This window comes from Geotrypetes seraphini, chromosome 2 (genome assembly GCF_902459505.1).
Source record: "Geotrypetes seraphini chromosome 2, aGeoSer1.1, whole genome shotgun sequence".
Classification (NCBI taxonomy): domain Eukaryota; kingdom Metazoa; phylum Chordata; class Amphibia; order Gymnophiona; family Dermophiidae; genus Geotrypetes; species Geotrypetes seraphini.
This window is the reverse complement of record NC_047085.1, coordinates 232481228-232494944: the sequence shown is the minus strand read 5'-3', so window position 1 is coordinate 232494944 and position 13717 is coordinate 232481228. Positions and strand designations below refer to the sequence as shown.

General features: G+C 48.3%; 1 protein-coding gene across 1 annotated transcript in view; it reads left to right on the top strand.

Annotated features, from left to right (window-relative positions):
• Positions 1–13717, top strand: part of POLDIP3 (DNA polymerase delta interacting protein 3) — a 103368-nt gene that overhangs the window by 42632 nt on the left and 47019 nt on the right. The window contains exons 3-4 of the mRNA XM_033935180.1: positions 534–632; positions 8715–8828. Of these exons, the coding sequence (XP_033791071.1) occupies positions 534–632; positions 8715–8828 (213 nt within the window). The remainder of the gene's footprint in view (positions 1–533; positions 633–8714; positions 8829–13717) is intronic.

Genomic DNA, 13717 nt, shown 5'->3' with positions numbered 1-13717 from the left:
CAATAATACATAAAATTTAACCCCTTCCCAACCATCCCTACCATAACATGCAATTAAATATATCCTATGAAATATTCTTTTTTACCAACATTTAATAAAATTCAAATCCAAACATTTAATAAAATTCAAAATTCCCTCCCTCCCATCTCTTCACTTGTATTGTACTTATAATGGAAAAATGGTATCTATTCATTACAATAATTTATAATTCTCTTTCTGCATGAGTTCCACCAAAAACTGTAATTTAATTTTCAGAAAAGATGCTATTTGTTATACTCCTTTAGTATGTTTAGCTGAATGGATGAAATGAAGAGGGAATAATCTTCAGATTCAGCAGGTGCTGATCCAGGGATTTATTCCTGTTATTTTGAGTTGGTCAGAAATTTGGTTAACTGGGGTATGTTATTGTTTAAGGCACTTGAAGGCTTCCCCCCACCGGTGGATCACTGGTGTTCAAACATGGCTTTATGTATTACATTCATGAATTTCAAGACTGCAGGCTGTTATTGACAGGAATGTGCTAATGTTCTCAGATTCCACAGGTTGCACTGCTAAAGGGTACCACTCCTGGACTCTCCCACCCTTCAACAGGAATGAGGATCAACGTAATCAACAACCACACACAAAATGAGGTACTAGGGAAGGGATGTCAAACTCAATCACAGAAGGGGCCAAAATCTAAAACATAGGCTGTCGCGGGCCTAATTTTTTAATAAAAATTACTTAGTATTAATAAAAGATACTTAGTATTAGTAGAAGTATAGGTCCTTCCTCACCCTCAGACAACTGTGGCGCGTTCAGGCACTTGTGTGGAGCGCCCTGCTCTAACCTAGCTGTTACACTGAGACTGGGGCCTTCAAATGGATACTGAGGCAGCATAGTGAAGAGCTTAGAGCACTGCTGGGAGTGGGGCAGTGCGTTCAGACACTTGGAGCACCACTGGGACTGGGGTTGTACAGTCGGGCGCTTAGATGTGGCAGAGTCACCGCGGGCCACATAAAATGGCCAGGCGGGCCAGATTCGGTCCCCGGGCCTTGTGTTTGACATGTGTACTAGGGCATAACTTAGGAAGTGGGTGGATGGGTTGAGCGTTGGCTTTGCTGCTGATTTAAGAGCCATATATGTGTAGTCACTTTCTGCTCCTTTAATTCTGAGGAATGGGTTGGAGTGGGGCGTGTATTTGCATAAAACCATGACCCCTGACAGTGTGGGGAAGGAGCTTTTCCTTCCTTTCATTATAAAGTAATACTATCGTTAGGCCCTAAATCAGAGAGACCATTTGTTGCTGCCATCCCTAAAGAGGCAGAGTGAGAGTGCCTGTTATTTTTCAAAGTGGAAAAGTAAGCAAATAAACATGGAAATGAGAATAAATGGGTAGGGTGCCAGAGATAGATTGATAGCTCACATTTGTGCACTAATGGCCAGATTCTATAAATGGCGCCGCTCAGTGCGGTTATCAATGAAAAAAACTGTTCCATTTATAGAATCATGCCTAGCAGCACCTAAGCAGACTTAGACATAAGTGCCACTCCATTATGCCAGCTTTTCACTCGCCTAATTTGGTGGTGCATATATCAGATGCCTAAGTCAACCAAACCTATTCTCTACCCATAACCATGCCTACTTTTTGACATAAGGGCCTGATTCTATAAACGGCACCTAGTAGCGCCTACATTGTAGGCAACACTCATCGTAGTTGTCAATCAACCGCTAAGCACTGCTTATAGAATAATGCACCTAAGCATGCTTAGGCATTGCTAGGCGTCCTAGAGGTAGACATCGATACATTAGGCCAGGTTTTACTTGGCCTAATTTACCGGCGCCTAACTCAAACATCTAGCGATGCCTAAGACAACCACACCTGAAAACTAGCGCAGTCAATTGCCATGCCAATTAACCAATTAAAAAAAATTGCATGCAGATTCCAAAGGTAGATGTTACTAGGCGTCCTAAGCATCCATGATTATCTATGTTGAGGGCATGACCCTGAATTGCTAATAATACATAGGATGTTGTGAGCTGCAAATGAATATCTAGAAGTATATGGATCATTCTCAAAAGGACTAAATTGTTTGTGTTTTTTACTGCTGGGGGCTTCTTTGCAAATTAAAACAGGTTTTCTTTAGCAACTCTCCAGACTGGTATAGGTTAATCTTACAAGTGGGTTATCTCATCATGACCAGCAGGTGGACACTGAGACAAAAGTTTGGAATAGTACATTTTAGGTGTCATTCCCCAAATTACCTCAGTCTTCTCTCAGTCTCCAACAGGTGTTGGTGAGCTGTACCCATCTCCCTTGGTACAGCTGTTGGAATTTGTTTAGGGCTTTTTGTCCGTATTTGGTGCCAGATTGAGCTTGAGTGGACCCTGTTTGGTGGTCTGTCCGATTTTGGGGGGTATCAAACCCGGCAGGTTGCGTGCTGGGTCCCTCCCCCACTTTCCTCCACCTCCCCCAACACTTTTTTAGAGGTGCCTCAGCAATAAGTCTTGCCCCCTGGTTGGTAAGGCATACTGTTTTGAAAGCAAAGTGGAGTCTGTTCTGTGAAGAAAAAAAAATCCTGCGGTAGTGCTGGCCTGAAGGGTTGCTTTCCCTTTAAATGTAATGTAAATTACTGTATTTTTCTGCTAACCGGCACTTTTCTTTAGTTAGGTTGTGTATGGAGTAATGAGCACTTCACAGGGGAAGAAGTGCTCAATTTGCTGTAGACGCGAGGCACTCGTGGCCAGCCTGTGTAGACACTGTGCAGGCCGGAGCAGTAGAGGAGCTTCGTTGGCAGCGGCTGCCGGTGGCCAGGGTTCCCTATCACACATGCCTCGCGAGTTGGCAGCGAGCAGTGGGGAAGCCCGGTCTTCCCCTACTGCTCACAGAGGGATTTCCTCAGCTGCTGACGGTGAGGGGAAAAAGTATTCCCTTACCGCCAAAGCGGCTAGAGATTCCCTCACAGCTGTTTCTTTAACAGCTGATGCCGACTTGCCTACTTTAGCAGCTGGAACAGTTCAGGCTTCCCAGCCGCTACAGGCCCTGGAGGGGTTATTTTTGGTGGGAACTTCGCCATTTTTACCTAGCAAACCCTCCATTTGCTCTACCACCTCAGGTGACCTTCCCCCTGTCTTGGAAAAACAGGGGCAGGTTTCTGCTAGGTCCCCTGCTCGGGCACGGGGTCCCATGCCCATGGGGCCGCCAGGGGTTTTTCCCCTGATTTATTTTTTGCTTTGTGCAGAGCTTATTTTCAGGCAGCCAGAGGTTTTGCGGTTGGCCCGGGGGGAGGTTTGTTCCCTCCACGCCCACTTCAGCTTTGCCCCCTCTACTCCTTTTATGCCCCTCCTCCTCCCTCATCCAAGCGCCTGTGGGAGGCCTGGGAAGAAGACTTGTGGTCTGAGGAGCATGTGGATCTGGACCCTTGGGGAGACCTCCAGGATCCTCTCGAGGGGATGGCCGCTGGTAGTGGAGCCTCGGCTTTTCTGGCTACTGGCGAGGTGGTGTCCGTGGTGCGCCCTTTTCAGAGAGACGACTCCCAGACACAGCATGTGGAGGACCCTCTTCTTTGGGGGATCCGCCCTGCGTCCCGCTCTTTTCCTATGCATCAGGATATTCGGAATATTGTCCAGGCACAGTGAAATACGTCGGAAGCACCGTTACGTTTTTCGCACTTCATGGCTTGTTTGTATCCCATCCCGGAGGGGGATAGGGCTACCTCTCCACTATTGCAAAACGGCATACCGTGCCCGTAGAGGGCGGTTCTGCCTTACGTGATTCTGAGTAGCATAAGTTGGATACTCTCCTTAAACAGAATTTTGATGTCTCTGCCTTGGGGGTCCAGGTGCTATTTGTGGGGGGGCTCGGGGCTCTGGCCGTGTTTCGGTGAGCTGAGCGTATTCTTGACCTTGAGTCTGATGGACCTTGGTGGATCAAGAGGTGGCGAAGATTGAGATGGCGGCCTCTTTCCTCTCGGACGCCCTCTATGGCTTGGTGAGGACCTCCGCCAAGTCTTTGGCTTTTGGGGTGGCTGCGTGTCGTACCTTGTGGCTGCGTGTTTGGTCAGCGGATGCGGCATCCAAGACTAAACTCACAAAATTTTCCTTTTGGGGGGTCTTTTTTGTTTGGAGATGATTTGGATAAGTTGGTTCAGACTCTGACAGACTCTTAAAGTGCCCCGCCTGCTTGGAGGACCATGCCTGCCCAGCAGTTAGAGGTGGTACTGCTAGGGGGCATCTGCGGGATTTCCGCAGATTCTGCCCTGGGCATTGGGCTGCTACCTTGCTGACTTCTGGGTTTTCCTGGGAGTGTTTTCAGTGCATGCATTCCTTTCAGGGAGCCCGTTGGGGGCTAGGAATCCCCCGCTGATTCTCCCGCAGCCCGTCCTACCCAATGACTCCTTGCCAGCGCCCCCTCTGGTTCCGATGGGTGTCCGGCTATGTGAGTATTTTCACAAGTCGACAGAGATCACGTCCGATCAGTGGGTCCTGGAGGTGATTCGGGATGGTTATGCTCTGGAGTTTGCCTGCTCCCTGCCAGGTCATTTTCTAGTTTCTCCTTGTCAGGCAAAGTGGAAGCAGGCTTTTCGCCAGACCCTTCACAGATTGCTAGATCTCAGAACTGTGGTTTCAGTGCCCCCCTTAGGAGTGTTGCACCGGCAGGTACTCGATTTACTTTGTGGTGCCCAAGAAAGAGGGGACTTTTCAGCCCATCTTAGATTTGAAGGGGATCAACAGGGCTCTTAGAGTTCCATCTTTTCGCATGGAGACACTGCGATCTGTGATTCTGGCAGTTCAATCGAGGGTGTATCTAACCTCTCTCAACCTGACAGAGGCCTACTTGCATGTTCCAATTTGGGCCTCCCATCAGCACTTCTTCATTTTGCGTTGTTTTGTGGGTCAGCACTATTAGTTCTGTGCGCTTCCTTTTGGTCTGGCTGCACATCCTGTGGTTTCCAGATTCATGAAAGGACTTTTCCATGTCAATCCTCCCCTCAAACTGCCTCCAGTGGTTTGGGACCTCAATATTGTTCTTTCTCAACTTATGAAGCCTCCATTTGAACCTCTTAACAAGGCTCCTCTGAAATTTCTCACTTGGAAAGTGGTGCTTCTCATTGGCCTCACTTCTGCTCGTCGAGTGAGTGAACTTCAAGCATTGGTTGCGGATCCGCCCTTTACAGTGTTTCATCATGACAAGGTGGTCCTTCGCACTCATCCCAAATTCCTCCCCAAGGTGGTCTCAGAATTTCATCTGAATCAATCCATTGTTCTTCCTGTGTTTTTTCAAAAGCCTCATTCTCATCCTGGAGAATTAGCTCTTCACACTCTGGACTGTAGATGTGCTTTGACTTTCTACCTGGAACGCACCAAGCCTTACAGAACTGATTCTCAACTTTTCATCTCCTTCGATCCGAACAAGTTGGGACGCCCTATCTCTAAGCGCACCATCTCCAACTGGATGGTGGCTTCTATCTCTTTCTGCTATGCCCAGGCTGGATTACCCCTTCACAGTAAAGTCAGAGCAATGGCAGCCTCTGTAGCTTTCCTCAGATCGACACCGATTGAGGAGATTTGTAAAACTGCCACTTGGTCCTCGGTTCATACCTTCACCTCACACTATTGTCTGGATACCTTCTCCAGATGGGATGGACAGTTTGGCCAAACAGTATTACAAAATTTATTCTCCTAAGTTGCCAACTCTCCCACCATCCCATTTGGGTTAGCTTGGAGGTCACCCACTAGTGAGAATACCTGCCTGCTTGTCCTGGGATAAAGCAATGTTACTTACCGTAACAGTTGTTATCCAGGGACAGCAGGCAGCTATTCTCACGTCCCACCCACCTCCCCTAGGTTGACTTCTCTGCTGGCTATCTGAACTGAGGAGACGCGCCCGGTGCATCGGGTGGGAAGGCACTTGCGCATGCGCGGTGTGGGCAACTCAAAACTTCTAAAAGTTTCTACAAGCAAGTATGCTTGTGAGATGTCCGTATCGGGGCTCCGTTGGATGATGTCACCCACTAGTGAGAATAGCTGCCTGCTGTCCCTGGATAACAACTGTTACGGTAAGTAACATTGCTTTCTATGCTGGTTGTTGTTTTGGGTTTTTTTTTGAGTTGTTCTACAATTTGAACATCTCCAAAGCTATCTTGTACATACTGGGGGTAATTTTATATCTTGGATCCTTGATTTAGGTGCCACAATGGTGTTTGCATAGCACCAGTTCTATAATGGCTTCAGGGTGCATGTAACTGATACAGTAGTATTGTATTTCCCCGCATATAGGCCGCCCCGGTGTATAGGCCTCAAAAAATGCCTATACATGTTTTAAAACTCTTAGATAAGCCACCCCATGTTACAAGCCGCGGCTTATCTAAGAGTTTTAAAACCACTTGGGGCGGCCTATACATCCCTCCCCCCCGGTAAATACCCTACCTCAGTCGACTGCCTCCTGCAATGTCACGGCTGCGGTGCAGGGAAGGAGCTATCTTTTCGGCGTCCAGCCCACCCCACGCTGCTTCCTCAATGCCTGTGTCAGTTCTCGTGGGATTCGCGAGTCCCATGAAAACTGATGCAGGCATTGAGCAAGCAGCGCGGGGGGAGGGGAGGTGCTGGACGCTGAAAAGTTTGCTCCTGCCCTGCACTGCAGCTGCAATATTGAAGGCGGCAGGAGGTCAGTGAGGGAGCTACATTATTTAAAAAGATATGGGGGGATCTACTAACCTACAATGTCGTTAGATAGGTCGCCCCATATAAGGAAGCCACATCCACTGTTTGGACTGCAAAACCCATATATAGGCCACGGCCTATATATAGGGAAATACGATATTCTATAAGTTGCATGTGTCGCTTGGTGACATACCTGTATGTACACTCCCCTCCACCTTTTTTTTTTTTCTTTCAGGTAAAGGCTAAGTAATTTTGGAATGTACTTTTATAGAATAATGCTTTGTATTTACTTATGTAAATGCCAATTACTGGCACCAATGATGCTTGTAAATGCTAATCTATAATCTACATGTATATTTAGGTGCAAGTTTAAAGAATTGCCCTATCGGTTTCTGCCAGGTCATTTTTCCTACCATGGCTCAGCCTGACTAAGACTGACTGAATGCTGCGGTAACGGGCAATTTTCAGCAAATCTCCTCTAGATGGCTATCCAGACAATTTATTTTTTGGTAGAATAATCTCTTCAGTTTCTTGATCATTTCTCATGTATTGGCTGGCACAGGTATCATGAGACTATTTATTTTGTTACTTTTTTATTTTTTTAAATTTATATACCGTTTTCATCATCCAGTGCCTCTGATTGACTACCCAGCTTATTTCTACTGCTGTTTTCCAACTTGGGCACTTAATCTTTCACTGGCTTTTCAGTCTGCATTGCTAGTACAGATCTTTAACCCGTTTGCCCACAGCACATGTCCAACCTTAACTACTTTAAACAGGAGTTTTACATTATCAGCTGCATTTTTCTAAATCATATGCCTTTATCCTTTATATATCAATAAATATGTTTGGGGGAAAAAAATGGGATGGAAACTCACCACAATATAGTTTCCTTTCAGCCCTTCATCATCGACACTATTAGAGTGAATGTCAGTCTGTTTCTTATGACAGGGTACTGCTGAAGGGTGAAACATGCAAAATGTAATTACTGGCAGTCCTCGTTTTACGAACATCGACTTATGTCAGACTTGTACTTATGAATGGGGGTCCCTCTGGTTCTATGTTTGGTGTCTCAACACACACCTCTCCCTCCCTCCTGAGTTCCAACGCGCCACTCTCCTTCCATTCTGTGCTCCAAAAATACATGCCTCCTTCCAGCAGGTGTTTACTTTCTGGTCGGCTCCCTCCTCCGTCCAGCTACAGTCGTTTCTCTGCCCAAAGCCGTGGGCAGCGGCTCCTACATGCATCCTGCGGCTGAGCCAGAAGCCTTCCCTCTGACATGATAGGAGCTTCCTCTGACATCAGAGGGAAGACTTCCAGTTCAGCTGCAAGATGCACGGAGGAGCCACTACCCGCGGCGTTGTGCAGAGAAATGACTGTGGCTGGAAGGAGGAGGGAGCCGATCAGAAGATAAACACCTGCTGGAGGGAGGCACATATTTGGGACACAGAATGGAGAGAGGGAGTGAGAACAGTGCGTTGGGACTTGGGAGAGAGGGAGCACAAACTTCTGACAAAGGATGGATGGGAGGAAGGAGGGAGGGGCATGAACTTGGGACACAGAATGGAGGGAGGGCAGGGAGCATGAGCCATAGGATGGAAGAATGGAGGGAGAGAGGGAATGAGATGCTGAGGTGGGGGAGGGAATAGAAAGGGCGAATTGGGTGTCTGAGAGAGGGAAAAAGAGATGGTGCATATGGGGAGATGAAGATAGAGGAGAATTGTTGGGTATAGGGAGAAATAGAGAATTATTTGACATGGTGGGAGAGGAGTGAGGTAGAGATGCATGTGGAAAAGAGAGATGAGGGAGTAATGTTGGATGTGGTGGTGGAGAGGGAACAGTGGGATGGATGGAAAGGGATGCAAGAGGGGCCTCAATGAGGTGAAGAAGGTGGGAAGAATACTAGGATCCAAGTTACATACAAATTCAACTTAAGAATGGTTTAGAAACGGAACCTGTTCTTAACCCGGGGACTACCTGTATTAGGATTCTGGGGCCCTGAGCTGTCTTCAGAGTTCTCAAAAGTCACTTCTGAAATTTGATAGCCTTAAAGGCTGTGTCTGTTGTTGCAGGTGGAAGAAGAAGAGGAGGAGGAGGAGGAGGAGGAAGAAGATGAAGAAACTGTAAATCCCATTCCTACTAAACCACTGAAAATCACAGCCACTAACAATCTTCTACAGAATCGAGTAAGAGACAATAAACTGGGTCTCGGGAGTTGTGTGGAACAAAACAAGACAGAAGGCGGCTTTTTCAGCCAATCAGATTTAGAGTTGCTCACATTAATCCCTGAAAGTTCTTGAGGTGCATTTGGAAGGTGATTGGAAAATTGAGTTCTGTGCATGGTCAGTAGTAGCTACTCCCAGTTTAAATATGTATGTGTATAGGATTTAAATCTGGTCACACATTAGGAGATCAATTTTGAAAAGCCGTTTACACACACTGTGTGAAAATTGCTCACTCCATGTGCAGGTAAAAGGATGTGCATTGTTCCATTTGCATCCAACAGTGGCATTCCCAGAGCTGGATTTAGAGTGGGGAATACTACAATGAATGTGGCTTTGAATTTTATTTATTTGAAGACATTTGATATATCACCAATCACACAAGAAGTCGTGTATCTTGGTGGCTTACAAATTTAAAATGGAGAGCAAAGAGGGATTAGAGTAGGCAAGAGGAAGGTTAGGGAAAAATATATTGGGAATGTTTGAAATGAAGCCCATTGTGGGAAGGGGAAAAAGTACTCATAGAAAAAGCAAGCGCAGATATCTGTAGGTACTTTTTTCCCCTGAGGCAGAATTTGATGAAAAGTCTTTAGGTTAAAGCACTACAACTCTGCCAGCATCTGCTGTGTGATAATTTCCTTCTCATAATATCATCCAGTAAATGTTTTTCTCCCTAAGCACACAGAGGGCAGTTCTAGGTCTGACAAGTACATCAGTAAATTCTAGCTTGTCATACCTTTCTGTTCCCTATATTTTTTATATCCATCCCAAACTCTGATCTTACGAATTGCATCTATTTTAAGTGCTAAGAAGGCACCTGAATGACAGAATGCTGGCATTTTTTTGTACACATGCATACAAACGCATGTAAATACCAATATTTTACATACTTGGAAACTTTAACTGGTACCTAAATGCGATAGCAAGTAGTTTGGAGGTAGATGGATGGTGAGCAGGGCACACAGAGGGGGGAATTTTGTATAGGTCAGTGTATCACAAAATGTGTGCCGCAGTACAATAGTGTGCCTCTTGAGATTCCAAGTGTGCCACGGCTCACAGAGGAGGAAGAGAAGCACTAGCCAGCTGACTTACCTGTCACTGCGAGGCACCTCCTGTAGTGCCGGTGCTGCATCTTCCTGCTGCTATCGCGCTTCTCTCTAAGCGCGCACCCCCCCTTACAAGAAGCATCTTCCTGCTGCTGTCGCGTTTCTCTCTGCAACCCCGACCCCCTGACCAGCAGCGGCAGCTCCGTGTACTTTTTAACTTGGTCACACAGCTGCCGCTAGGGTTAATTTAGACGCGGTTTCATCCAGGAGCCTCGGAGGCTTTGCTAGGCGGGCATCATCGAAACGGGCCGGCCTAGCAAAGGCCCCGAGGCTCCCTGATGAAACAGTGTCTAAATTAATCCTAGCGGCAGTTGTGTGACCAAGTTAAAAAACACACAGTGAGCTACCGTTAGAGACGGGAGAATAACTGCTGGACAAGGGAGGAGGGAAAGGGAAGGGAGAAGGGGTATTGCTGGGAAGGGGGAGGATGGAAGGGAGAAGGGGTACTGTTGGACATAGGTAGAGGAAGAGGAGCTGCTGGACAGGGGGCAGGGAAAGGGAAGGGAGAAGAGGTGCTGCTGGACCTGATAGAAGGGGAGGGAAAGGAAAGATGCTACACACTGGAGGGGAAAGTGTGATGGTGGATGGGGAGAGAGCATATTAGTGGGGTTGGAGGAAAGGAAGGAAGGAAAATTGTTACAGGAGGAGTGAGAGTGATGAGAGAGGGAGAAATGGACATGGGGTGGAGGAGAGGGAGAAATAATGCATGGGGAAAGAACATGGGTTGGGGAGTGGGAATGAAGTATGTCACTCGAGGGAAGAGGCAAGGAGATAGGGAAAAAGTATGCAGGATGTAGAAAGGGTTGGACTCGTGGAGAGGGTGAGATGGATGGGGGGGCAGAAATGAGGGAAGGAGAAATGTCATACTCGGGAAGGAGGAGAGGGCAGAGAATGATAAGTTGGACTCATGGAGGGAGAGAGAGATGTTGGTTAGGGGAGGGAAGGAGGACCAGAGGAGAAGAAGCATGCAGGAGGAAGGGAGAAAGAAATGTTGGACTGGGAGCGGGGCCAGAAAGGAGGAAGGGAGAGAAAAATGTTATACTGGGGGGGGGGGAAGGAGAGTTATCCCAGGACAAGCAGGCAGCATATTCTTAACGTATGGGTGACGTCACCGACGGAGCCCCGGTACGGACCTTTTTAACTAGAAAGTTCTAGTTGGCCGCACCGCACATGCGCGAGTGCCTTCCCGCCCGACGGAGGAGTGCGTGGTCTCCAGTTTCTTCGTTTCCGCGGAGCGAAGAAGACGCATGTGGTATTCAACGGCTGTTGAACACTCCTTTTTTGCCTTCCCGCTCGCGTTATTCTGATTTTTTCTGCTTTTTTCCTTCGGGTTTTCTGTTTTCTTTCTAATCTAAAAAAAAACAAACAAAAAAAACTTTATTTTTTCCTTTATTTTTCAACAGGCCCCGGCGGGGCCTGTTGCCATCATACAAGCCTCCGGCTTTGATTTCGCTGAGGCCGTATTTCCCTTCATGCCCCCTCAGCCGGGTTTTAAGAAGTGCCAGCGGTGTGCACGCCCGATTTCCCTTTCGGACCCACACAACTGGTGCCTACAGTGCTTGGGTCCGGAACATCGGGCTGACACCTGCACCCGCTGCGCGACTCTTCAAAAACGCACACTTAAAAATAGACAAATTCAGCAGAATCTCCTCTTCGGCACCGGTTCTGCTATGGATCCGACCCCGACGTCGACGGCACCGCCGAAATCGGCATCGTCAACATCGACACCACCTGATCCTTCTGCGGGGTCGATGGCGCCAGGTAAGCCGGCTAAGAAGCCTTCCACTTCCCTCGAGCGCCCTCCAGCCACGGCGGTGACACCGGTCCTTCCGACATCCCGCAAGTCCCGTAAGCGCTCCGCTCCGATAACGGTGAGTGCCTCTTCATCGGCCTCCTCATCACCGGAGCGTAGAGCGGCACCTATGGTACCGAAGAAAATTAAAACGGTACCGGTGCCCCCATTGGAGGACCGTATCTCGGCCATCCTCCAGACTAAATTACAGGAACAACTCCAACACCAGCTTCAGGAACTGCTTCCAACCCTGCTGGCACCACTCCTTCCGGTACCGGTCCGGCCCGAGCCTCGCACCACTACGCCAGTGGCCACCCCCTCGGTACCGATGAACACTTCGATGCCGGTCTTATCGGCACAGCCTACACTACAGACCTGCACGGCGGAGGACCCATCCCGACCCCAAGATCGACATCGATCGTCTCGGGACCGGGATCGACACCACTCCTCCCGGGACAGAGATCGGCACCGGTCTTCATCCCCCGGCACCGTATCCATGAGATCTGGCAAGTCCCTTTCTAAAACCCGCCATGCTGAGCCGGCCATCAGGGACCCTGACTTATGGGAGCAATCCCCACTCGGTACCGAGGAGGATGCCTCTTCCACTGATGAGGAACCCTCCATGGCTGAATCCACCTCCAAACCCGAGCAGTCCTCATTTACAAAATTCCTTCGGGAGATGTCTGGGGCTCTTTCCATCCCACTTGAGTCCGACTCCAAGAAGTCCCAGGCCTTTCTAGAAGCCTTGGACTTCGACCAACCCCCCAAGGAATTTCTCAAACTCCCCGTCCATGATATTCTGCGGGAGACGTTTTATAAAAACTTGGAGAACCCCCTTACTGTTCCAGGTGCCCCTAAGAAACTGGACAGTTTATACCGGGTCATCCCTATCCCGGGATTTGATAAACCCCAGTTGCCACATGAGAGCCTCCTGGTAGAATCCACTCTCAAGAAATCTCATGGTTCCAGTGTCTATGCCTCCACCCCTCCTGGCAGAGAGGGTAAAACAATGGATAAATTTGGAAAGCGCCTATACCAGAATGCCATGCTGGCTAGCAGAGCCAACAATTACTCATTTCATTTTTCTTTTTATATGAAATATCTGGTACAACAACTTTCTGCTCTGCAAAAGTACATCCCTGAACGCAAGGTCCCATTGTTTCAGCAACAAATTTCCACCCTCCTTCAGCTCAGGAAGTTCATGGTACGCTCAATCTATGACTCCTTCGAGCTCTCCTCCCGTGCCTCTGCTCTGGCAATTGCCATGCGACGCCTTGCCTGGCTGAGAGTATCTGACCTGGATGTCAACCACCAAGACCGCCTTGCCAACGCGCCCTGTCTTGGTGATGAACTTTTTGGGGAGTCTCTAGATACCACCACACAAAAACTTTCGGCTCATGAGACGAGATGGGACACCCTCATTAAGCCTAAAAAGAAGACTCCGCCGACACGACCATACAGACCTCAGTCTTCTTACCAACGTCGCTTTTCTGCTAGGCCACTGAATCCTCCTCAACAGCAATCTCGTCGGCCTCGCCAACAACAACAACAACACTCTCAGGCTCGCTCACAATCTCACCAGACAGCTAAGCCTCTCCCTCAAACTAAGCCTCCTCAGCCCTTTTGACTCCTTTCTCCAGGGCATAGCCAGTCTCCAACCCTCGCTGCCTCTGCCTCAACCTATCGGGGGCCGCCTCACCATCTTTCTACGACGCTGGGAGGCCATCACATCAGACCTGTGGGTTCTAAACATCATCCGTCACGGATACTCACTAAGGTTTCAGACTCTTCCTCCAGACCATCCTCCCGTAGAGTCTGCTTCTCACTCCTCCCAAACTCCTCTCCTCCTCAGGGAGGTCCAATCCCTCCTCCTTCTCAATGCCATCGAAGAAGTTCCACCAGACCAAAGAGGTCAGGGATTTTACTCCCGCTACTTCTTGGTACCCAAGAAAACA